The following is a 27,193-nucleotide window of genomic DNA, read 5'->3' as shown; positions in this document are numbered from 1 at the left end:
CAAGACTGGATCAAGTAAATTTCACCAAATTTTGTCCGAGGATGATGTATGATGGGACAATTACTTGATTAGTTTTTGAGTGAAATTGGACAGAGGTCAAAGGTCAAAGATCAGGGTCAAATCCTAAAATTAATCTGTTTACATGATAACTGAAAACTGGATGAAGCAGCTTTCACCAAACTTGGTCCAAGAATGATGTATGATGGGGCAATAAGTTGAGTAGATTTTAGTGACATTGGCAAGAAGTCAAAGGTCAAAAGGTCAAGGTCAAATGCTAAAAATGTTGCTATTTCCCCCATATCCATGCAATGCCCAAAAGTATTTTCTTGAAACTTAGTGTAGACATGTACTACTGCATAAAGATTCTCCAGAGAGAGTTTCATGTCATTGCTCGAAGTCAGAGCAAATCCTATTTTTCAACGTTATTTTGGATATATTTTCCTTCATGAATATGTTTCGATCAATTTTCACTTCTCAATGCATTTCCCGTATACCAACCAACAACTACCGTTTTACTCTGTGTCTCATTTGTTTCTGCTCGCTATTACAAAAAAGCCGCATGTCTGTACATGTATGCAACAAAATGCAAGTAGTTTTGATTTATAAGCTATTTGATAACGCCTTCTGGTATAGTCTGGCATTTGAAATTCTCCAATTTAATACTGTTTTTAGGACAAGCTTCATATCCTTACTCATTCATGCAACGTGTAGAAAATTCCATGAACCTGCTGTTCCAGTTACTTGTTACGTAACGTTGATACTCGATCAACTCACGCCTAGATACGACTGTCAAGGACCTCACTTTGTCATAGTGAAACAAACTGTCTATAGAGGTTCCTCATTATTTGGTTCTTTCTTGAAATTTTCCACTACCTGTATACCAACCAACTCAGCCCTTGAAATTATATACCTGTCCTTAGTGCGTACTTATACAATTTGCAATGCACACCTGTCACTATCACCTCTTCGGATGTTATCCCACGTAAACGCCTGCACTTCTGTCATTGCTTATCATTGGAATGTTGTTTTTGAAAATTGTCTCAAAGTGACAGATGGAAATCGAATCTACGAACATGCATTCCTGGTAAACAACCCATCATGTAACTTGTGTTTGTTTGCCACCAAACATGGCTGAAGAAATTAATGCAAATGTACTTCCTGTTATGAACAACGAAGTATGTGATTACCAGTCACCTGTACCAAACTCTCCCTTAACGTGTTCTGATTGTGAAGAAGGCGACAGCACCGATTTTATCACATCTTTAAATGCAGAAACCCAGGAATTAAATCTGGATTTTGATTTAAATGATATTTCACTGAAAAATGTATCTTCTAATTATCTTTTGGAAAATGATATAGTTACATTGTCTCATTCTAACCCGAAAGATCTCTTTGTTTCGCATATCAACATCAGAAGTTTGAATAAAAATTTTGATCAATTTCTTTCATTTGTTAACGAGTTACAATTTAGTCACATGATCATTGGCCTCAGTGAAACTTGGCTAAAGGAAACGTCGCCTTCTTCTCAATACTCCATCAATCGTTTTAAATTGCTTACCAATAACAGAACCGGGAAAAGAGGTGGCGGAGTAGGTTTTTATGTTTCACAAACTCTGAATTGTCAATTGTTACATGAATACAGCATTACCTCAGAATGTATAGAGTGTATTTTTGTGGAGGTTATAACTCCGAACAAAGGTAACATCATACTGGGGGAAATTTATAGACCCCCGCATTCTAACCCGACTGAGTTTATTGGGTTGCTTCATGATCTCCTCTCTGATAAATATTTTGATAACAAGACATGCATTATCATGGGAGACTTTAATATAAATCTCCTTAGTTATAATGATACTACAGTCTGTCAAGATTTCCTCAACCTTATGTTGTCCAAATCCTTCATTCCTTTTATAAGAAAACCTACTCGAATTTCCGATGTCACTTCAACTCTTATCGATAATATATTTGTTAATAATTTATCTCTTGATGTCACATCTGGCATTGTAGTCTCTGACATTTCTGATCACTTCCCGATTTATACCCTTGTACCTCAGTTTACAGCAAGAAAAACTCCAACATCTAACCATGGTATTCGTGACATGTCTGAACGCAATTTAAATAGGCTCAGGGAGGGATTTGGGTCCGTTGACTGGTCTCCTGTCTACAACGCAGGAAATGTAAACTCATCCTTTGAGGTTTTTATGAAAATTTTGATAGAAACTTGTGATAATCATATACCTTTGTTAAAACGCTCTAAATCTAATTATAAAAGAATACCAAGACAGCCTTGGATCACGAAATCTCTTCTTAGGTCTATTAATAAGAAAAACAGATTATTTTGTAGATACCGTAAATCCCCAAATGTTTCAACTAAATCTCGTTATGTTTGTTATCGAAATACCCTGACCTCTACGTTACGCTTAGCTAAGCAACAGTATTTTTACCGACAGTTCGATAGATGCAAATCTGATATACAGAGTACGTGGAAGGTGATTAATACAGCTTTAAAATCCAGCACTAAGGCGAATTCTCCAAATCGTATTCTGAAAGAGGGTCGCCTGATAGACAATCCAGAGGAGATGGCAGATGCATTCAATGACTTCTTCGTTAACCTTGGGCCAGATCTTGCCAAGAAAATACCTCGCTCCGGGACACCTTTTCATTCGTTTCTAAGGGATAGGAATGCACACACTTTGTTTTTTGTTCCCATTGTTGAGGAAGAAATTAAAGAAATTGTTCGCAAACTAAATAACAAGAAAAGTACAGGTGATGACGGAATTTCAGTTTTTCTGTTAAAAAACATAATAACTGAAATAATTACTCCCCTTACTTATATTTTTAATCAATCTTTGTCGACTGGAAAGGTCCCTGAAAAGATGAAAATTGCTAGAGTCGTTCCCATATTCAAAAAGGGTGCTGAAGAATCGGTTAGCAATTATCGTCCAATATCTCTTTTAACTTCAATTTCAAAAATCTTAGAAAAGCTTGTTCACAAACGAACTCTTAGATTCCTTATCAACTGCAATATTCTTTCGAATTTTCAGTTTGGTTTCAGAAAACAGCATAGCACAACCCACGCTTTGTTAGCTTTCATTGATAAAGTAGCACATGCTTTAGACGACGCTTCCCATACTATAGGTGTTTTTCTCGACTTCTCGAAAGCGTTTGATACGATAGACCATGATATTTTGCTTTATAAGTTAAGCCATTACGGCATTCGTGGGACAGCTCAAGATTGGTTTAAAGACTACCTTACTAATAGAAAGCAATATGTTTATGTAAATGGATATGAGTCTCTTTTGAAAACAACTTCTTGTGGTGTCCCTCAGGGTTCCCTACTTGGCCCGTTATTATTTATCCTGTACATAAACGACCTCCAAAATTCGTCCCAGATTCTTTCTTTCATATGCTTTGCTGACGACACAAATTTATTTCTTTCACATCGTAACTCAAACACGCTTATACATATGTTAAACAATGAACTGAAACTTGTTCAGTCCTGGATCCACGCAAATAAGTTGTCACTAAATATTGATAAGACGCATTATATGCTTTTCAGCAATTCTCTGAACTCTGTTTCTGATTATGTTAAGATCAATGGTATCAATTTAAACCAGGTAGATAGTATCAAGTTTCTGGGACTTTACATTGATAGTGATCTATCCTGGAAAACCCATATTAACTATTTAAGTAAAATTTTGTCCAGAAACATTGGAATTTTAAACAAGCTGAAATATAATTTCCCCATACATATATTACAAATTATATATTCAACAATGATTTCCCCTTACCTCAACTATGGAATTCTAGCATGGGGTAATTCGTCCAAATTTTTACTTGATTCGCTATTCCTTCTTCAAAAACGCGCCATCAGAATTATCAATAACGCCGGATATTTATCTCATACAAATGAATTTTTTCACAAGAATAAAATTCTGAAATTGATTGATTTGTTTGATTACAATCTAGGTATTTTCATGTATAAGTACTCAACGAATGATCTTCCTGATGTTTTTCTTCACATGTTCAAAAGAAACTACTCAGTTCACAATTATCCCACCCGCCAACGGGACGCTTATCACCTTCCACGTACTCGCACAATTTTCGCGATGAAAACAATTATGTATGCGGGACCGAAATACTGGAATGACCTCCCCCCTGAACTCAAAGGTTGTTTATCAGTATCATCCTTCAAATGCAAATTAAGACAGTATTTATTGAATAATTACGCTACATCAGCTCATTGAAATTCTGTTTTGTGCTGTCCAGGACTATCCCGTTATACTGTACTCCAGGGTTGTTATCATGTAAAACCAGACTTTAAGAGCCCAGCTGTTTGCGCCCTTAAATTCTATCACTGTGTTTATGTATATTTTTCCTTCTTTAAAGACAGCTGGGACGAGGAAACAGCTGGTATTTCACATTCTCACTGCACTGCAACTGGTTGTTCGACGTCTTTTTTAATGGATTTGCAGGTGCATGTGTTCCCTTCTTAATACACGCAATGTACACATTTCTAATACTGTCTGAATGATATCATTGTTATTATAACTATATTAAGTCATATTGTATTGCCAGAACGACAATGGTTCATCTGCCTATATACAGCATGTGGCTTTTCCGATCCCTAACCTGCACTAGAGAAGAATTTGTTATATAACTGTATATTTGTACTTTTTTTTTTTGTTTTCTCTTATGTTCCGGTCATTGTTGTACCCGTGCTCCCCTTCTCAATCTTAAACTCGTTTTTAACCGGGACCTACGCTCAACAAGCTCGCTTTTTAAGTAGGTTCCTTCATATTTCTTTAGCATTCATTCACAGATTCCAAACTGAACAGATCGACCACTATTATGTTTACATATTTGCAATATTCTATGTATGTCATGTATTTCATTTAATTTTGTTATATTTGATGTAATTTTTCATCGAGAAATATGAAAATAAATTGAAATTGAAATTGAAATAAGGTCAAAGGTCAAAAGGTCAAAGGTTAGGTGAAAATGTTACAATTTCACTTTTCTCGCAAACAGTTCAATGTATCTTCATGGAACTTGGTACATACGCATGTACTGACTGGCAGGGATTATGTAGGGAATGTAGGGGTCATGGGTCAATAGTCAGGGGGTCAAAGGTCAAGGTCAACTCCTCTAAATTTTGCTATTTCCCTTTTATACTAGTGTATGCAATGCTTGCATTGTTATTTTTAAAACTTGATATGTACATGTATTACCATGGAGATTCTCTGGGACATTTCCAGCCAGAAGGTCAAAGATCAAAGATTAAGGGTTAAAGGCCAGGTTTATATGCAATATATATATATATATATATATGTATATACACATATATATTACTGTAATCACACTCTTTCTTGAAAATTACTCAATGCATAAACTTATAAAAGGGTAGGTCAGAAGTCAAGTAAAAATCCTCAATTCCCCAAATACATGTACCTGCACTCTTAGACAATTGTAGCAAACCTAGTTCAAGGAAAGTGAACATTCAAGATATTTCTGACAAACCTGTCATTTCAATATTTTGCCAGTCATGTGAAACTGTCATCACACATTGTGAAGACATTGCACCATGCACCTTTAGGGAGAATCATGCATTATCGCGTGATGGCGGAGGCATCAGTCGCCATAGCGACATACAGTTGTATCTAGTTTTTATGCCTCCGCCACGAAGTGGTGCCGGAGGCATTATGTTTTCGGGTTGTCCGTCCGTCCGTCCGTACGTACGTCCGTACGTACGTCCGTCCGCTTTCGTTTACGCGATAACTTGAGTAATATTTACTGGAATTTTACCAAACTTGGTCCAAGTACGAAGTATGATGGGGCAATGATTTGATTAGATTTTGGGTGAAATCGGGTAAAGGTCAGAGGTCAAGGTCAAGTCATGAAATTGTATCCGTTTACGCGATAACTCAAGATTGGATGGAGCAAATTTCACCAAACTTTGTTGGAGGATGATGTATGATGGGACACTTACTTGATTAGTTTTTCAGTGAAATCTGACAGAGGTCAAAGGTCAAAGATCAAGGTCAAATCCTAAAATTTATCTGTTTACCTGATAACTCAAAACTGGATGAAGCAGCTTTCACCAAACTTGGTCCAAGGATGATGTATGATGGGACAATTAGTTGAGTAGATTTTAGTGACATTGGCAAGAGGTCAAAGGTCAAAAGGTCAAGGTCAAATGCTGAAAATGTTGCTATTTCCCCCATATCTATGCAATGCCCGCAATTATTTTCTTGAAACTTAGTGTAGACATGTACTACTGCGTAAAGATTCTCCAGAGAGTTTCATGTCATAAGGTCAAAGGTTAGGTGAAAATGTTGCAATATCACTTTTCTCGCAAATGGTTCAATGTATCTTCATGGAACTTGGTACATATGCATGTACTGACTGGCAGGGATTATCTAGGGAATGTAGGGGTCATGGGTCAATAGTCAGGGGGTCAATGGTCAAGGTCAACTCCTCAAAATGTTACTATTTCCCTCATATACTAGTATATGCAATGATTGCATTATTAGTTTTAAAATTTAATATATGTACATGTATTACTTAATGGAGATTCTCTTGGAAATTTCCAGCCAGAAGGTCAAAGGTCAAAGGTTAAGGGTCAAAGGTCAGGTTTAAATGAAAAAAAAAGGATATATTTTGTACTGTAATTACACTCTTTCTTCATACCTTGAAAATTATACTCAATGCATAAACTTATAATAAGGTCGGTCAGAAGTCAAGTAAAAATTTTCAATTCCCCAAATATGTGTACCTGCACTCTTTAATAGACAATTATAGCAAACCCAGTTCGTGGAAAGTGAACATTAAAGATATTTCTGACAAACCTGTTATTTCGATATTTTGCCAGTTATGTGAAACTGTCATCACACATTGTGAAGACATTGTACTATACACCTATTGGGAGAATTATGCATTATGGCGGAGGCATCAGTCGCCATAGCGACATTTCTAGTTAAATATGTTTTTTACCCTATTTCAAGCCAAGTACTGAATCTGAATCTGGATGATGTAACTCTTGCATCCTTGAAAGTTTTGAGATATTGTATTGAATGACTGCCCTACTTTGAGTGTGCTGAATCCGAATCTGAATGATGCACCTCTTTCATCTGTGGATGTTCTGAGATATTTGAGATGACCGACAAACTGGCCACTAACATGGCCGTGAAAATTGCGTCAATATATGAAATCCCTCCTTTTTTTGTATAAATGGTGAAAACTGAAACAAATTGATGTTGATTTTTTTTTTATTATTCCTCCTCAGGGGCACTGAATCCGAACCTGGATGGTGTAATTCCATACTTGTGAAGACTTCAGATATTCAATTTCCTATGAATAGTGAAAAAATTGTGCTCTGATAAAGTGCTTCAAATATAGGATAATAGAGCAAATAATTCGTGTTTTATTTAGATTCCAGTTTAGCCAATTCATCAAATCAGCAAGAATGGTATCCAGTTGGCTTCCACATTGGAACTCTATACCAAGATATCCCAGTAAGTGATTTCTGAAAGGATGTTTTCACGCGAATACTGAAAAGGCTGATATTAACATCCTATTTGAGAGATGAAAGTCTGACACTTCCTGACACAAGTGTATTATTGAAATTCTTTTCTTGCTTTTCAAGAAATTTGTCTTATATTCTAATAATACCATTAGAATTAGTGCGGGGGGGGGGGGGGGTTGCTGGAGACACCGAAAGTGATACTCTTAACAAAAAGATACAATGTATTTCCCACGCGGGAAAATAGTGGCCGAAGATTATATGCATGGATTACTTGCGTGCCAACTTTGCACCAAAGAGAATCTGGCTTCCGCGCCAATTACACGGCCTCTTATTATTATGTTGACTTTTTTTTTTTTTGGTTGTTGTATTGATAGGAACATGAATGAAAAGTGAAATATTGCGTGTCTGCTGTATTTTTGTTGGAAACAAAAGAAGACACTTGTCCCCACGCGGGAAAATAGTGGCCGAATATTATATGCATGGATTACTTGCGTGTCGCCTTGGCACAAAAAAAGCAACAACAAACAAACAAACAACAAAACAAACAAAAAAAATCTGGCTTCCGCGCCAATTACACGGCCTCTTCTTATTATGTTGACTTTCTTGTATTGACAGGAACATGAATGAAAAGTGAAATATTGCGTGTTTGTTGTATTTTCGTTGGATACAACAAAAGAAACTTGTCGTGCCCCACTTCAGTAGTTTCGTTGTTGTCTAATGTTGCGTGTCTGGTCTTGTTTAGGGCTGCAGATACCGTTACTTTGCGTGTCACGCTTCATCAACAGTTTCGCTGTTGAGTTTTGGCACGTGACTGTATGTTGATTTTGATGGTGGGAAGAATATGAGTTTTATTATCAGGGGCGTCACCAGCTTTTTTTCAAGGGGGGTGCGTTTTGACCCTAATGTAACGAGATTTGTTTTTTTGGACAGACATTTGGAATACATATAGGAAGCTTTCAATCCCTAGACTTTTACTGTTTTTGAGGGAAACCAAGCGGGGAAAGGGCACCGGCGTAGCTAGGATTTCATCTTGCGGGGGGGGGGGGGAGGGGTGTATAGTATGCGAGGGAGCGAGCAAGGGGAGGGGGGCGTGTGAGTGCCTGTTGTCCCCCCCCCCCTCTCCCACGGTGAGAACTGTTTGCATTTTGATGTTGTAAATAGTGCAATTTGATGCAGGCTTTTTGCGTGTTTTTATCGACTTGAAACAGTCCCACTTGTTTAAGGGCGCAGTACATTTTGATGGAATTAGTTGTTGAACAATGTGCCTATAAACTATTTCATTTCAATAAACTTCTTGTATTCGACAATGAAATGTCATGAACGCGACCGAGCCCGAGCAAGCGGAGAGAGCGAGGGGGAATTTATGCATGTTTTGCTTGTTTTATCGACTTGAAACAGTCCCACTTGTTTAAAGTAAAGCATATTTTGATGTAGACTATTATCGAACAATTTGCCTATAAAATGGTATCATCCAAATAAACTTCCTGTTTTAATATTTACACTGAATATCATGAACGCGGCCAAGCAAGAGCGAGAGGAGTGAGCGAGGGGGAGGGTGTGGGAGGGAGTGTCCCCCTCCCACGGTGACCACTTTGTGCATTTTGATGTTGTAAATGGTGCAATTTGATGCAGGTACTTTGCGTGTTTTATCGACTTGAAACAGTCCCACTTGTTTAAGGTATCAGTACAAATTGTTTTTGAACAATTTGCCTATAAATGGTATAATTCAATGAACTTCTCGTAATAATTCTTACACTGATGTCATGAACGCGACCGAGCCCGAACTCCTATAGCAATTACTGGCAGCAATATCAGGAGAGCATAACGATTACATGCGAGCGAGCGGAGCGAGCGAGCTTGAAAATTTTACATTTTACAGTCCAAAAGCTGCCGTTCTTATAGCCATATTTTTTCGCTTTGGAAATCAAGGGAGGGGGGGGGGCGCACCGGGCGGAACTGCTGGCAATTACTGGCAGCAACATCAGGTGAATTGCATAACGATTCAATGCGAGCGAGCGAAGAGAGCGAGCTTGAAAATCTTGACATTTTACAGTAGAAAAACTGACATTTGTAGCTACATTTTTTCGCTTTGGAAATTAAGGGGGGGGGGCACTCCGGGTGCAACTGCAGACAATTACTGGCAGTAACATCAGGGGAATTGCATAAAGATTAAAAGCGAGCGAGCTTGAAAATTTTGACATTTTACAGTTCAAAAACTGCCGTTTGAAGCTATATCTTTTTTGCTTTCGAAATTAAGGGGGGCGCACCGGGCGCAACTGCTGGCAATTACTGGCAGCAATATCAGGAGAATTTAAATGCGAGCGAGCGGAGCGAGCGAGCTTGAAAATGTTGACATTCAGTCTAAAAACTGCTGTTTGTAGCTATATTTTTTTGCAGTAAGGGGGGGGGGGGCGCACCGGCTGGAACTGCCGGCAATTACTGGCAGCAACTTCAGGAGAATGGCATTACGACTAAATGCCAGCGAGCGGAGCGAGCGAGCTTGAAAATTTTGACATTTTGCAGTCCAAAAACTGCCGTTTGTAGCTATACTTTTTCGCTTTGGAAATTAAGAGGGGGCGGGGACGCCCGTGCGCCCCTCCCCCTGGATCCATCACAGGTAGTCAAGGGTGTCGGTTTTATGTCCATGACTGGGGGAGGTATGACCAGCGAGGTGGCGTCGAAGTGACCAAGCATGGGAAGGATGTCCAAAATCTATTTTAAATAGTAAACACTTTATAGAATACACTAACTTGTACTAGTAGATATGTATAAAATCAGTGCTGCCAGAACCAGGGGTGCGAATTGTTTTTGCCCACGATTTTTTTTTTTTTTTTTTTTTTTTTTTGGTCCCCGATGCAAAAAAAAAACAACACCAAAACAATAGATAAAAGATAATAATCATTAATTTAGGGTCCGGCGTTGAGGTCGCTCGCACACTGATTTTTTTTTTTTTTTTAAGGGCCTGAAGGGGAGTGCGTTCGCACCCAACGCACCCCCCTGGTGACGCCCATGATTATGGAGTTGGATACGAGAGGAATGTGAAGTGAATGTATGAAAGGTGAAATATTATGTACATGTTGGGGCTAGGGATGCTTTGCGTCACGCTTTAGCGATTTCGCAGTTGGGATCGTGGTGGCGTGTGGTTGCTTGCTAGCTGGGCGTGGGTGTGGATGGTGGCATGGTGGTGGTTGTGTGCCGTGCGTGGTGTGCGTCCACTCATGGCGGCTACCAGGGAGAATTCCGCCCAACCATCCGGGGTGTGCATCTCTTTTATTGACTTTAGGTGTTCTGCATGAATGATTCCTAATTAGCCTAGTCTTTTCATGACAGCCGCTTTCTCTAAAATCTAGAGAGGATAGCGTCCTTAACAGCACAAGCAAATATGTTGGTGGATGTGAAAAGGTTTGTAGAACAAACCCTGTAGTGTAGCGACAGAATAAAGAATTAACCCCCTCGAAACCACAATCCTAGAGTTCCCGTAGTTCTATACAAAACAGCGGTGTGCATCTCTTTCATTGACTTCTAGGTGTTCTGCATGAATGATTCCCAAGTAGCCTAGTCTTTTCTTGCCAGCCGCTTTCTCTAGAATCTAGAGAGGACAGCGTCCATAATGCAGCTGTACAACCAAGTATGTTGGTCGATGCGAAAAAGACTTGGAGACCAAACCCCTTATTGTCCGGATTAAGCGCCCACATTGTAGTGACAAAATAAAGAATTAACCCCCTCGAAACCGCAATCCCAGAGCTCCAGTAATTCTTATACAAAAGGTTGTGAATAGCAATGGCAGTTTCAATAAAACTGTTGGTAGACCTTATCCATTGCTGAAAAGGAAAGTGTCCTTCCATACACAGTGTGTTCAAGGATTGAAGTTCAAAAGACTGGGGTGGATAATGGATAACGTACGCCGGGTTTTCAATGCAGGTTGCCTAAGAATTCCGCGCCTTTCTGCCCATATTTATTCTCTCCGCATTAAATGTAAGAATACTTGGTGGCACGCCCTTCCCATACACTAAACAAATACAAAGCAAGGCTCAAGTTACCCCTGTCTTAATTCATTACCTCAAGTTACGGATCTGATATACACCTCAAACTAAAACTCTATACTGTAATTAACAAGATGAGCTCACAATTTTGTTTATTATAGAATATGTTGTTCCTGCTTGAATATCCACCTCTTGGCATTGTTTTGATTATCTTAACACTGGCCATTCTCCCTGGAACTCTTTGACACATTTATTTTCGCTCAAAAATCACAGTAGGAATAAAGGAATTTACACAGGCAAGACATTACTAGGATGTAATAATCATGTTCATAGATTCAATAATTCCTTTTAAGATCGTGTAGGCTATGGAAAATTTATTTATGTCCGTAAAGATACCATCACAGTCATGATAAGTTTGTTTGTTTGTTTGTTTGTTTGTTTGTTTGTTTGTTTGTTTTAAGTAGTTTGGCAGCTAAATAATCTAGAAGGATGCAAAAGTTTCATCATCCAGATTTGAATTCAGCACACTCGAAATAGGATACAACCATAAAAACACACACACACAAATAAAAAAAAAATAAATAAAATAAAACACGGTTAGGCCCCAAATCTGACTTTGGCTCCAAGACTATATCAAGATGGTTCTTTCTTCCAACTATCAACAACGCCAGCTTGCGTGTTTTCTTCTCTCTATCTCTATCTATCTATCTATCTATTATCTGTATCTCTCTCTCTCTCTCTCTCTCTCTCTCTCTCTCTCTGTACTTGTTCCTCTCTGAAACAGCATTGTGAATGATGGTGAATGTTTATTTCTATCTTTGCCATGAATATATAATTATATCATACGAACACAATGTCAACGCCAGCGGTCCGAAAAGACAAATCATTTACCATCTCCGTTTCCCGCCTTCTTGATTTCGTGCCGCTGTGAAGTACCGCAGCTGAATTTACTACGGATAGCGCGGTAGTCTGCTTTCAGCCGCGCCTTGATCCGCCTGTTCATGAGGGCGTAGATGAGAGGATCCAGCAGAGAGTTGGTGAAGCTGAACCACATGGCCGCCACGCCTGCCCAGTGGGGGACGGTCAGTGGTATGAAGCAGGATCGGATGACGGCATAGGGCGTCCAGCAAACCAGTGAGGTCAGGATCAAAAAAGTACCTGAGGGGAATCAACCACGCAACTTAGATCATCAATTTGTATTAACTCGTTGATGACGGACTGATTTTGCTAAAACATGCATTTCCCATAGACGCCTGTCCGAGTATACTCGGGACTCCTCCTCAACGGGTTCATTCCCAAGTCAATATTCCATTAGGATTCGACCATTAGAACTCGAATGGACCATTACAAAACCATAAGGCTAATGGTGTCAATAATATCATGGAAAATGAAGCACTTACGGACTGGATCATTAATGAACCATTTGGAAACTATGAGACATACAACATAATATATGAATCGCATTTACAAACAGAAAACCTTGAACATGGGCCTATTTAACCATTAGAAAACCATAATAGAAATGCAACTTACTGGCCCATTAGAAAACCATTAGGCTAATTGATCATAGGAAGTTTGGAGCAAACTATACAAAGGAACCCAAGGAAGAATTTAGAATACAGATCAAAATGATATTGAAATTGCAATTTGGACCATTACTATTACCTGATTATGTTTGACGGTTTGTCAGGTTGATGTCAATGTAAAGTTCTAATGGTCTTACTGTAGATCGTTAACAAACCATCAAGACAGTACACAACCATTAGACTTTTATTGGAATCACAAGGATTCTTTTCATGGTTTGTCATGGAATTTCGACCTGGAATACAGTATCTATTAATATTTTCGATATGTTCGAGATGTTCCAATGCTTAATCCAATATTCCTATTTATCTTTTCACGCGCTCCTATATTGTGACAAGATCTCCTCTCCTGCTCTCTCCCTCTCTATCTATCTATCAATCTCTCTCTCTCTCTCTCTCCCTCTCTCTCTCCCTCTCTTACACTCTCAGTTCTTCCAATCAGTAAGTTGGAAAGGGTTCCTTTTTAACACCTTTACTCCCAACAACCCAACCTACCCGTCAGAGCAACCTGCTTGTCAGCACGCAATTTCGTGAGCCGTTTCTTGATTCTTCTCGTCCCGCGTTTCGTCACTGCTCTCTGGTACAGCTTTCCCTGCAACCTTTGTCGGTGATAGGTCGAGGCGCTACGCTGACATTTTGTTGTCTTTGCCTCGTTGGGATGCCTTCGGGAGGACGAGAGGCAGAAGAAAGACTTCGACCGACCAAGTTTCCCAGGCAGAGGAGCAACTGAAGAGCGCCCTCTTCGCACGTCCAAAGACACTGACTTTAACGCCAAATTCGAGAGCCTCGCGTCAAGCTTGTCGGCGGGGCCTTGTGGAATGGCGGTGGAGTCTTTAGCGGAAGTGTCGTCTGCTGGAGTTATTCCATTGTCGGACCCTGTCGTAAACTCGAAGTCAACGTTAGAGAAAGTTACATTCCCTTGACGATCTGAATAGCGGCTTTTTCGTGAATCGAACTCGTCCTTGGTGTTCAAGTCGGCCAGATTCGACATCGACAGCGACACGGACTTTTTCATCTGCACTTGTCTCCATGTCGCTGTCGACGACAAGGCCTCTCCCGAGCTCCCCACTGTGGAAGCCGGCGGAGTACACGTCAAGTCTCCTGTATCATCGACCGATTTCTGTGTGGTAATGAGAATGTATCATTCAAATTGTAATATACACCCCAAAGCATCCCAAGCTCTTGATGCCTGTACAAGGAGATCTTGAAGCACACTGAAGGACAATCATAATCCGATCAACAAATTTACCGCTATACTTACAGGCATTTGGTGAAATATTATCATGTCACTGTTGGAGAGATTACTGAGTGTGAATGGCAAAAGTTTATAGCACGAGATATGATTATTGTAACTGATTTGTAGCTCAGGTCATTGCCGTAGACCAGTGCACACTTCATCCTCTACCTAAGCAGACACAGCGTGTACCAGTCATGCTGTATTGGAATACTACTAGCATGGAGAGATATTTACTACATACATAGTAATAGACTTTAATGGTCAGGATTTCCATAAGCGTTCTAGCTTTTATATGAATTTGGTGATTTATGGAGTTAAATTTTTATTCAACTTCACTATACTAGGTCAATAGTGTCTGGAATAGTAACGTTAGATTGCCACCTTACAATAATAAGTAAAAGGAGTTCGGGAGAAACCCTGGAATCCCCCCCCCCCCCTCCCCGCTCAAGACGTGGCTTGAGCAGTGGGGTAATTTTTATCCTCATCGAGCGCGACTGTGTGAATAGCAGGTGCTAAAACTTTCTGTTACAAAGTCAGTTGGTGGTGTATATCTAGAAAATAACTGGGAAAGGCAGACCACGCCAAACAGCAGATTTTAACCTATTTTGTGATTTCCACCATACAATTCGGCCTTATTATTCATCTATTCATCTACATCATTAGATTCCTTAAAAATCAAAACATACCCTTTGCATTTGAAATCACATGTTTATTTACATAAGATATGCTGAAAATGGCCCTAAACAACTCTTTAGTGATAAAGAATCCTTCAAATATTCAATATAAATTTGTAAGTATAAATAGATACAACTCCTGGATCCCAATGATGATAATCAACACTGCTAAAATTTGATTTGATTTGATTTAATTAATTGTTTCTTGTGTCATTATCAGTATTTACTGAAATAAGCAAACAAACCAGCGCCGATAAAAACACACCTATGGTATACTTGGCGGAGGTAAAAATGATGCTTCTGGTGAGCAGTTAAGGAGTTTCAGAAGTTTCGATACTTGGGATATTTTGTAAAGGCAGCATTGCCCTAAATACTTGTAGCACAGCCTTCTTGAGCCTGGCATGTCGATAGTTAATCTGTGCAGTGACTTTGGATGAGATACATTGTTCCAGACCCATGATGTAATGGCTAGTGGAAAGAAAGAGTTAAAATTTACGTGCTTCTTCTTCTACTTATCATTACTATTATCATTATTATTATTATTATTATTATTATTATTATTATTATTATTATTATTATTATTATTATCATTATTTTTATTATTATTATTATTATTATTATTATTATCATTATTATTATTATCAGTACCATTATCACCATCATCATCATCATCATTGTTTTTAGGAACGGCACGGGCAGGCCTATAACTTGAAGTGGTGACTGCATGGGTCTGCCAATATAGTATGGAGCTTTATCGTGATGAAGAAGTGGAACTTAACACCTTGTTGTAATGGAGTTTATAGAACGTGGTGCAATTTGCAAAGAGTTTCGAATGTATGCAGGTGGCTTGGTGTTATGACAACAGCGGAGAGACTTACTTCAGTGAAGCTGCTACTGACTGGTGTTTTAACTGTACTGTGAGCCCGCAGCTTAATCTGTTTCTTCCAGATGGTGTAAAACACTACAAAGTAACAAACAATCATGACAGGGATCGCCAGCACGTAGTTAAAGACGAAACCAATGACGTAGAAGAAACATCCATCCCAAGCGGGCGAGCAGTGGTGAGTGTCCTCTTCGTACTCAAAGGAGGAGTGCAAGCGAAAGAGGGGAGCCGATCCAAAGGTGCAGGAAGCCACCCAGATGGCGACGATCATAGCGCACGAACGGCAGTGGTTAGGCGGGAATCGCGCTGACCAGACGACCGACAGGTATCGATCAATCGCTACACAGGTGATCGTAGCAAAGCTGGAGGCCGACAGAGATACTCCCAAAAATCCGGTAAACTGGTAATGAATGAGACGAATGTCAAGATGTAAAGAACAATTTCAATACAGCAACTCCAAGAATCATTCAGATAAATTCAAGTTCGATCCAAGTATGAATATGCGGCCTGGCCACTTTCTGAAGATTGTGTTCATCCCATATGACCGCCACAACTTCAATAGACATAGACATACTTCTCTCTACTCTCGACACATTGATGTTTCCCGCAGATTCATTTTGTCACAATTCAACAAAATAATAGCTCTGCATTTCGGCAGAAGTTTCGCGAGCAGGAACAGAATTGATTTATATCATTTTCTTTCGTTCTTCCGTTCTTTTTTACCTTTTTCCTTCAGACTAACAACGGTTAAATTCATTACCAAGCATACGTTTGATATGTTTATGGATAGCACAGCAACAGATTGGAAAGTTCATTATAGTCATGTCTAATGTTAATGTAGTCGATAGCCATTTCTGTATTACTTGACGTTTTCGAACTTTCAAGAAAAACGTAACTTTTTATTACAGCCCATTACAGGGCGCCCACGGCCAGACTATCGTGTGTCATATACGCCATCAACATGATCAAGAGATAGGGCTTACACAGAAACACTAATTTCTATGTAACGGGAACATAATTATACTTCACACAAGCACACAAACTAAATATTCATGCACTACAGATTGCTTTCACAATCTTTTGTTCAACCTAATGAAAACCTCCTGAAATCGTACTGCATTCTTTCCATTATATCAAAGTTTTTCACTTACGTCACACAAGACACGGTGTGTTATGAGCAGTTGACCATGGTCAAAGAGGGACACCATTGAGAAGACCATGCTGGTGACCGCAAGTCCCAGGTCCGTGATCATCAAGTTCAAGATTAGTAAATTGTGTGGATTTTTCCTCAAAAGCCTTACGCGAAGGATGGTTACTATGGCAACCATGTTGGCTATTATCGCGCCAAGCATGATAATGGCGAGTGTGGTGATCTCAAGGACCTCCGCCCACAATTCGTGACGATGGTGATCAGAAGAATTGTTACTGACAGAGCTTGACATATCCATCGTGAGCTCAACGTCCTTCTCCAAAGTGTACATCTCCATACCAACATCAAGTACCTCAAACAGGTGTCAATAATACCTACATGTTCGTCGCCAAAGCTGGCGACTTCTGCGTTTCGACAAGATCGTAGATCCTCACTTTCTATGATCTTCCCAAGGAGATCGGATCGATAGCCCGTCTTTCACGCTCGCACAATGCTTCTCGGAGAGCAATTAAATCAGAAGTGAGGGTGATGCGCAAAGGTTTTGTCCTACCAGCCTCACAACCCACGTTACTTTCACTTAACGCTTAATGTCCAGTCGGATGATCACACTGATATATCATCGGGGAACTTCATGGTGTATTCCCGGGACGCTATTTCAGTTTTGACTTCCCTCACGTCAGGAAGATATCAAGTAGCACTTCTTCCTCCTTCTGCTCTCATTATACATCTCAAATTTCTCAGCGGGAGTGAAAGATACATTACGTAGAACTCTTGCGTCAGTTTCAAGTTGCAATTAGAAAAATCATTGTGAGACTTCAATGAGAATTGTTTTCAAGACAGTCACACAGGTGCAGAGAATAAAAATGCAAAGTCCATGCCAAATGGTACCATTTTCCTTTCCTAATTGTCGTGTACCACCCTAATAATGCGTTATGTATAGTTTTATTGAACATTATGTGTTTCGTATATCTTGAGCTATTGTCTATAGTATTGTCTGTTTCTTGTTCAAAAGTAATGATAATGGTATGTGTCAAAGACATATAACACAGACACACAGACACACACAAATACACACACCCACACACACATACACCCACAAACACACACAAGTAGGTCCTATACATACGCGAGCAAAGTGCACTGACGAAAAAGAAAATAATAAATTGGTTGCTGTGGGCCATCTAAGTGTGAATGATGCTCTTACTTTTGATAATCGTATAATGACGAAGCAAAATTAATGCGTTTTTGCGACACGTTATTCAGAAGTCAGTTTTACTTGCAGTTTCTTATGAGCGTTGGTTGAACAGAAACTGTCACTACCTGTTTCCGTTTGGAGATTACGATCGCCTGCAGTGGGCATACTTCCAAAGAGCTTGTAAATGATAAATACAATGATCTGTATCATCACGTGTACATGTATATCGTAGGTGGAAGGGCTGGGCTAGTGAGAAATATTGAAGACTGACAAAAAAAAAAATACGTGGGTAACCGGTACTATAGTTACCGTTAAAGGATTTTATTGGGAAAGTATGCTATTTATCGTCATCAGGATAGAAAAAAAAAACATTTGGTACCACCTGATGGCTCATGAAAATATCTTTTACCGATCAAAAAGTAAGCAATAATTTGCTTTTATATTCATGCTCTTTCGTAATGCCTTTAATGCATCTTTCCTTTTATTTCTGTCATCAATTTAATGCAAGTAATTGCGGCAATTCAAACCATCTAGATCTATCTAAAAGAGAAGGTGATCGATGACGTTGTGATGCGGTGACCCGAGATCATACGGGAAGAATTACGGTGACCCGCGATCAATACGGGAAGAAATCCTTGCACTGCCAATTAATACTCTAGACTTTCTAAATAATCTTGATAAACCAAGGAAAGTTATTATATTCTATGTCTTATCATAATTTGCCATGCTTGTGAGCGTGATGACAGAGTGTCTATCTTATGTAATCTTATGCTGTCTAATAAGTACAATTGTGCCGTTCTATAATGGATTCTTGTGGGGTTTTTTCAGGTTCTTTATTATTGTAACTATGTATTCGTGAGTGTAGATATCTTTTGTAAAACCGTGCCCCATGGAAAACCATGCGAAAGTTATTATTTTGTCTCTTCTGATGATAGGCCACTTGACGTATTTTCTTCACTCTGTCTTTTCTATTCTGAGCAGCTTATCTCACTTGAGTATTCAAATCTGCATGATGAAATATATTTCAGACTGAAATAAAAAGAAACAAACAAACAATAATCTTAATTCGATCAGTAATGATAGCTCAGATTTTTTGACAATAGATTTAATTCAACAATGGTCTCTGGCTCAATGACCCATTGCTCATTAGGAGAATGCAATGACGTATTTAACATCATCAAACGTATCGCTTTGCTATCTTATGACATTGTGTGTGGGATTCAACGTTACCCGATTGAATGTGCATAATTGTTGCTTTTTAACACAATTTTTGACGCTTCAGCATGACGTAGCATTATGCATGACAAAATTGTGACTTTCGTTTACTGCATGTAGTTCTAGCATAACCCATAAGTATAACTGAACTGCCCGAAACCGATTATTCCCTAAACCACCCAAAACCGCACTTCCGCTTTCTTTTTTCATAGTTTGTGCTTTACTATTTTTATTGTTTTCATATAGTACCCATGAAAGAGGTCAAAGGTCAATTAAAGTATGTCAGAATTATTTCTGTGACACACAAGTCTCTTGGTAAAACCTTAATAGCCTTTTCTTAAATAAACTTAACTTATATTGTAACTTATATATTAGACAAAAATAAAAACATGATAAACATGCAGTGATCTATAGTTTGCACAGTTTAGAAAGTTGTCGAAATGAGAGTAGAATATTGCTGAACATTCCAAGGAAAAATAGGCCAATGGCATGTACGGTATCTTCGGTTGCTGAGTTGATAATTGTCACAAAAGATGGAATCTTCTGAAAGGTTCTTCTTTCTCTGGTTGTTTTTGATGTTTTGTCGAAAATCAGTACGCATCTTTTTTTGTTTGTTTGTTTGTTTGTATTTGTCGACAGAGTTGATGGCCAGAAATGCGAACCTATTTGTTGTTGTTGGTTTCATTAACATGTAAATTACAGTGTATTCCTTTGTAATGTTCATTCTGGTTTTTGTTTCATGTTTGTTGTGTTTATGATATGTATCCTATAAATTATTCTTTACCTGGTCGAATAAATGATAGTAATAATAGCTTTGTTTATTTAGTTTTGCTTGTCAGCCAATTTTGGGGGAGAATTGGCAGCCAAAGATGTGAAGACCTTTTTACTTTCTTCTTCTTCTTATTTTTTTTTTATTTGTTTGTTTGTTTGTTTCTTTCTTTCTTTCTTTTGGTGTGACCTGATCCTGATATGGAGAGATTTGTTTTTCGTTTTTCCTTGTATGGCATGAATAGCAGAATTTAATGCCAATTGAACATATAATTTGGGGCCGCCTGTAGCACAATCCCATTTTTCACGCTGTCGAATCTGGTGGGAGTATTGATAGTCAATGAGTCTGTTATTTGGGTCTCGGTTTTGAATAAGAAGAATAAGAAAAATTTTCTGGTTGAATTTAATTCAGCCAGTCTTGATGGATAATATTAAAATGGCTCATCACCTGGGACAGCATTTTGATGGGCGCCCTCTTCAGAGTGGTTATGTCATCTATTCAAAATGGCAGCTTCCAGGATCCCTCCTACGGCTATGAATTTGAAGCAGGTATGAGTTCAACGCAGTTTGTTTTCGTATTGTTTTCGTATCGTGCCTCTGAATTAATCTGATATGACTGTTTAGTAAATATTTTCCATTCTATATTCTAATCTTCATGCACTCATTCGTCCAGAACTAGATACCCCAATCCCAAGTTCTATTTTCGCTCTCGTGTGTTTTGCAGCTAGTCCCACAATGTGCCTTTTCATGTCATGTTCATAACAGAGTACAAAATAACGACCAATTGGCATGAGCATGGGTATATATGGCATGGCATAGGCCCATATACATGGCCATACGATGACAATCAATGTCATGCTCCACGTAAATTTACATCCACATCATCCATGTGAATTACGACATTTTACGTAAAACAACATCACCACATTCTAACGCTTGTTTTTATTGAATTTTAGTGGGTGTACTTAGGCCTACTACTAGTTTAATAGCATGGTTACACTACTGAGCCTTTTTATCTGTAATACTAATAGACTGGGTCTATAAAAAGTGCAGTTTTTGTCGCATCGTTAGTTTGGTCAAGCTAAAGTAAAAGTCAAGAGCTACAGTGTACCTGCTGTGTAACGTTCAAAGATCAACTGTATATACGGTAGCCGGTTATTTTCGCGAGGGTTTAATTTTCATGAATTTCGCGAATCACAGTTGGATCGCGAATTTAAAAACACGTGAAGATGTCACCATGCACTAGGGTAACAATGCATGTAAGATAGCATTGGTGTAAATTCGCGAAAACAACATCTCGCGAAAATGTCTGTGACCCGCTAATGCGCGAAAATATCTGTATGCAAAAATAACAGCTTACTGTAAAAGTGGATATTTTCGCGCGACTAATTTTTTGTGCTTGGCCGGGTCAGAAGAGTTTCGCGTGTTTTTAATTCCGTGGAATCAAGACGTCATGCACAGGAACATATGCCAAGCAAAAATATTCGCGGGCTTTTATTTTCGCGCTAGTTTCTGGTTGCGCGAAATGTGCGAAAATTTCAACACTGCGAAAATTTCCACTTTTACAGTATAGGCCTAATACAGTAATACAGTTACAGTTAAACTAGCCTAAGTCGACGTCGCATATGTCGAGTAATCGCGCAAGTCGAAGATTTTCAAAAGTCCCGATTTTTCCCCATTTACTTACATGTATTAATTCACTCACAAGTCGAATTTTTCAAGTCGAATACTCCCCTAAGTCGATGAAATTCCAAGAACACTTTTACGGAAAAACCATTTAATTCACTGTGCCTAAGTTGAATAAGATTTTATTGTGTAATAAATCACTGTCAAAATCACGAGATGCCAGTTTTTGTTTACATACAGTATTACCAAAAGAAACTTTTGCGTCAATAAACATTAACGTTTCATTAACGCAAGCGCTTTCACCTGAATCATTATTAACGCAAACTAACGATCGGGAAAATTAATGTTTGTATTAACGATGAGTAACGATCCCAAGCGCAAATTAACGATGTTTCGTTGACATTAACGATAGGTAACGCAAGAACTCACGCAAGATTTTGGTTTCTGTTACCCAGACCTGGTGAAAGGACGACGTAGCCCCTGCCGAGTGTAGCGATGTATGCCTTATATACTTAGCGGAGTCTTTTCGCGAATCGAATCACGATTTCGCGAATGGTTAATACGCGACCAGGGTCACCAAAAACGCACGCCGGGCCACCAAAAAAAAATCCGGATGTTTGCCTTCAGTTTTGGAAATGAACAGCGGTAACAATCGGCTCCATAAGATGCTAGAATAAATGTCAGATGTTTGCTCTTAACTTTTGAAATGAATAACTGTGATATTCAATGTGGATAAAGTGTCTTGCTGAAGGGCAAATATCGGGCACACCGCTCCAGCTCTCGGCTCCAGAGTAGACAACATACACATTATACATGTGTACGCGTGGTGTAACTGTAAGTTGAGTTTTTTCGACTTACGCACAAGTCGAAACTAGCCTAAGTCGATGTGTTTTGCTCAGTCCCGAGAAGATCGACTTATGCGAGTTTAACTGTAGATGGTGCCTACATTCTACATGCTCAACATCATGCATGATGCTATCCAGTCACAGTTTAGCAGTAGGCCTGCTTTGTGTTTTTTATTTGAGATACTGTACACGCCGAATATTTCGTGAGGTTTTTATTTTCGTGAATTTCGCAAGTCAGGTGCTATATGCAAAATTAAAGACACAAAAAATATTAACTGATCCCGAATCAGGTGTGGATGTGATGTAGGCATGTACATTCCTCCATTCAGTTCAAGACTACACAATCGCGAATGTAACCACTCATGAAATCGTCGGGCATTCCCAATTAGCGAAAATTTAGACCAGCGAAATATGCCGTATACGGTACCAACATGTACGTGTAGGTAGGCCTATACAACTGCAACCAAGGTTCTACAACAAAAACACTTCGTTTGGCGCTGAGCTCTTTTGCCAGGATTAGTACATTTAAACATGGACCTGATTTCAATTAAAGTCATAGTCACATGGTATGAATTTTGTTTTCTTCTTTTTTTATGTGCACATTAACTTCTGTTATTGGCACTGAAAAGTTGATTGTCTTATGTTGTTTTAGAATTCTATTCCAAGCTTGCATGATGTTTTAATTGTAGAGTAAGACTACAGTGTAGTCTACGTTGGAAATGAAATGTAAGTACACATGTATGTAGATTTTACCTCCAATGATAAGTATGTTTTGATGAAAGTAAAAACAGAGTTTACTGACAATATGGCATCCACAGTACATTACAAACAAATGACTGTGGAAAGTGCTGTTGTTTCCTGAAAAGGGTTATAATCAAAGACGTGCCAGTAGGTTGAATCAAGGCACATTGGTAGACACAAAGAAGACATTAGTTTATCTTATGTCAGGGGTGAGAAGCAATCATCACTGTTTGTTTCTGTCTGTGCCCAGTTCATGCTTCGTCAGCAGGTTTTATCCCTGTACCGTGAAGTGATGAGAGCTCTACGTGCAATGCCTGATGATGCCCAGAGATCAGATGTGAAGGCGTGGGCCAGAGAGGAGTTTAAGAGAAATAAACATCACACTGACGAGGTAGGAAATGATTTAAGGAATGCATAACTCTTAAAGGTAGATGATTTTGATTTTCATTATTGTATCTTTAAACACAGATGCACCCTTTTGCATAAAAAACGAATGAAAATGTGTGCTCTTTCTATATGACGCATAAAATACATGTTTGAATATATTTTGTGTATATTCATACAATGTACAGCTTGTTCTTTCATTTCATATATTTCTGCTACAACCTGCATCTTTTCTTCATATGTATTTTGCAGCGCAAAACCATCTTACTGTCTATATCAGTGATAGCCCCCAAATACAATTTTCATGCAAGATATTATAAGTATTGACTGCACATTTCAACAGATTTTTCTGATACGTAATTCAAAATGGTCAGTGAATGGATGCCAATGGAATGTTAGCTGTAAAAGTATAGCTAAACAGAAATTTACGACAACCATCTCATCAAAACAGTACTAGTCATCTTTAAGAACTTAGCGACATTATCTTGTCAGTTTCCCTGGTGTGGATTCGTGTTCTAAGTACAGAAAACGGTATTCATATTATAGTGTGTCTATTCTACATGGGCTGAAAATTATCATGTCAGGGCGCCGTGTTGAAGACTACCTTAACACTTTCCTCAGTAACAAGAAAGTGACAAGTCAACATCTCACAACTCACATGGGTGTCATAGTAACTTGTTTAAAAGTGCAAACTCAGCTATTGCCACCTTAAAAACTGAAACAGACAAAGAAGGGAAAAAGGCATCTTCTCCAAACTCACAATGCAACATTCCTTTCCACAAAGGGACAGGTGCCTTGTTCAGGATGAGAAGGCAAGAAGACCACTTCTCAAACTGGTTTGGATTCCTTGTTTGAGACCACCAGGCACCTGTAAGGTTTTGATACAATACACATACATGTCACCTTCTTATTCCAAAGAAAGTATTCAACCATCTTTTGAGAAGTTGCCTTTATGCCTCCTTTTCCCCAAACGGCTGCCATGGTGAGATTCTACAAGTTGCTTTCTTGCCTACATCTAAACTTTGGCCCAAGAAATACTTAATGCCACCCAGCATAAGATATCAATACCAGTCAGTCTCTTCCAATCATATGTTCTCAAATTAGGGAAGAAAACCTGTAAGCTATCATATCTAGATATCTGCAAAATGCTACTACATGTATTTGTTGTGTTGCAGACCAGTGTAACAGGAGTGTACATACAGTAAAAGATAACTTTTTTTGAATGTGTCAACCTCTTCCTCTCGTTGTTATAGATGGTGATTAAGATGCTCCTAACTCAAGGCCGCCAGTCCCTCAGGGAACTGCAAAAGACTGTGAACATGACTAGGTGACGAAGGATAGTGGCCAGATTTACTGTGCTCATTGGACACTTGAGTTAACCCATTACTCACAGGAATGAGGTGTAAAATGGTCCAAAATGACCATTTTCGGATGTCAGTGGATGAAATGGCATGATATCTGATTTGGTGAAGGGTGCAATATCATCTTCAACTGGACTTCACTACACAACCACTGGCACAAAGTGAGAAATTGACTTGATTGTAGCCTGAGAGTTACCCTACTATGCCCATGAACTTCCCAGTTTGTTTGAAAGTCTCATGTGGATGTGTTTTACAATGACATCTGATTGAGATCTCAAGAGTACATGTGAACGTAGTACATGTACTTGTTGATAGCCTCCTGTGTGTGACTATGGTATCGAGAACCCAGGGATAGCTGATACTGGACCAGGTGGATGCCAGCTGCAGTGATTATGTACTCTGGTGGTTTCATTCCACAAACTTCAAGAAATGGAGCTGGGAGACACGAAAAACTGGAGAACCTGAAACTACCATGAGTGGCTTTTTTGAAGAGAGCAAACCTATTTTTTTGTCATGTTTAAATTCTTGATCAAGTAATGATCCTCATTGTCATTGTTATTATGCATACTTATCAGATTCAGGTATTAATGTGGGGAGTTCTTTACTGGTTAAAAAATTGGTATCTTAAACTCTATGTCTTTGTAAGTGTAATATTTTGTGTACTATAATGACAAAACTGGTTACAGAATGTGTGTTCATTTGGAAGAATTTAGCCACAACAACAAAACAAGTCATGATGCATAATTGATAGTAATATGTATATTTGTAATTCATGTAGAAAATGTAACATTAATGTCATTTATGTGCGATGCACTTACACATGAATTCAATATTTTAAAGAGATTTTCTATGAATACAAATGAAAATTTGGTCTTCCAACTTTCTCTCACATACAACAAAGGCCATTGAAGTTTTTGCCCTATACACTGTATACACATTTTACCATAGTGGAATGTTCACAATAGATTTACACTGCGAGATAAATTCATGTCTTTATCCAAGTTAAGTGGACCACTTGAATTCTGTTCTATTATCTGAGCTCATAATGTATGCATTCTCATGGACCTTGTAAGTTGCTTGTTCATTTTGTTTTTCCAGACTTAGAATGAGTGCATGTACACATGAAATGGGAAATCCAAATTGCATTTCTGTTTTATGCTATGATTCAATGGAATGTCAAGCGAACAAGAAAACTTGTTTTTTTTTTTGAAAAAAATAAAGAATGGCAAATGAATTAATTGTACAAGATCCCTTTTCTGTGGTAATTTGCATTAACAGTTGTACTGTATTCTCAATTTCAAAGTCAAATAATTTGTCCTGTCTACTTAAATGCTTTCTTACATATGTTTGTGGTTCACATAAAAAGAAGCTTGCTATTCTCAAATAGGTTTACAAGTACTCTTTTTCTCTCTATTTCTATTTCTTTTAGTCAGTAAGGTTAAAAGAATAGTATACACCTGAAAATTAACCAAGGAACGATAGTCTTTGGGTTCTAATAAAGACCTACACACTTAAACTATTTTATAAAACACTTTTATTTGTTTTTAACTGAAATCTTGTTAATGATGCTTAGACTGATGTCTTTTTTAAAAAACTGCCGTCTGGTCATTTCAGTTTGAGTTGTGAAGAAATGCTTAGAATGTGAGAAATATATGAAAAATGTTCTGAAGATGCCTTTATCATTAAAAATTGACAGTCAGCAATGTACTTGCCCTAATACCACCCACACGCATACACATGTGCACATTTCAGTTCAGTGTACATGTATACATACAAGGTATATATGTACAAATATGCAAAATATCATGTATCAGAAAAATTACTCTGTAGCTATTTGGTATGAGATATACATATGTATATATAATATGTAATATATGTATACATTGTATATATATATATATATATATATATATATAACATAATATATATATAAATATATATATATATATATATATAACATAATATATATATATATATATATATATATATATATATATATATATATATGGTGTATATATGTATT

General features: G+C 38.3%; 2 protein-coding genes across 2 annotated transcripts; one reads left to right on the top strand and one right to left on the bottom strand.

Moving 5' to 3' along the window:
- Positions 1-10,686: 10,686 nt before the first annotated feature.
- Positions 10,687-17,166, bottom strand: LOC139732285 (uncharacterized). Its single transcript, XM_071643158.1, has 4 exons — positions 17,037-17,166; positions 15,881-16,285; positions 13,587-14,211; positions 10,687-12,666 (listed from the first exon to the last, which is right to left on the bottom strand). The coding sequence occupies exons 1-4, from the start codon at positions 17,136-17,138 to the stop codon at positions 12,392-12,394; spliced, it is 1,407 nt and encodes a 468-aa protein (XP_071499259.1). The 5' UTR covers positions 17,139-17,166; the 3' UTR covers positions 10,687-12,391.
- A 3,551-nt stretch (positions 17,167-20,717) lies between these two features.
- On the top strand, positions 20,718-25,756 carry LOC139732284 (LYR motif-containing protein 2-like). The gene is made up of 3 exons (XM_071643157.1): positions 20,718-20,762; positions 23,676-23,816; positions 25,063-25,756. Exons 1-3 carry the CDS (start codon positions 20,718-20,720, stop codon positions 25,138-25,140), a joined length of 264 nt encoding a protein of 87 aa, XP_071499258.1. The 3' UTR covers positions 25,141-25,756.
- The last annotated feature ends 1,437 nt before the right edge of the window (positions 25,757-27,193 follow it).

The sequence above is a fragment of the Diadema antillarum genome, unplaced genomic scaffold (assembly GCF_040938485.1).
Source record: "Diadema antillarum isolate AM-2024a unplaced genomic scaffold, OU_Dant_1.0 seq00000409_RagTag, whole genome shotgun sequence".
Lineage (NCBI taxonomy): Eukaryota > Metazoa > Echinodermata > Echinoidea > Diadematoida > Diadematidae > Diadema > Diadema antillarum.
Note: the sequence above shows the minus strand (reverse complement) of the source record. Positions and strands in the feature narration are given on the sequence as shown.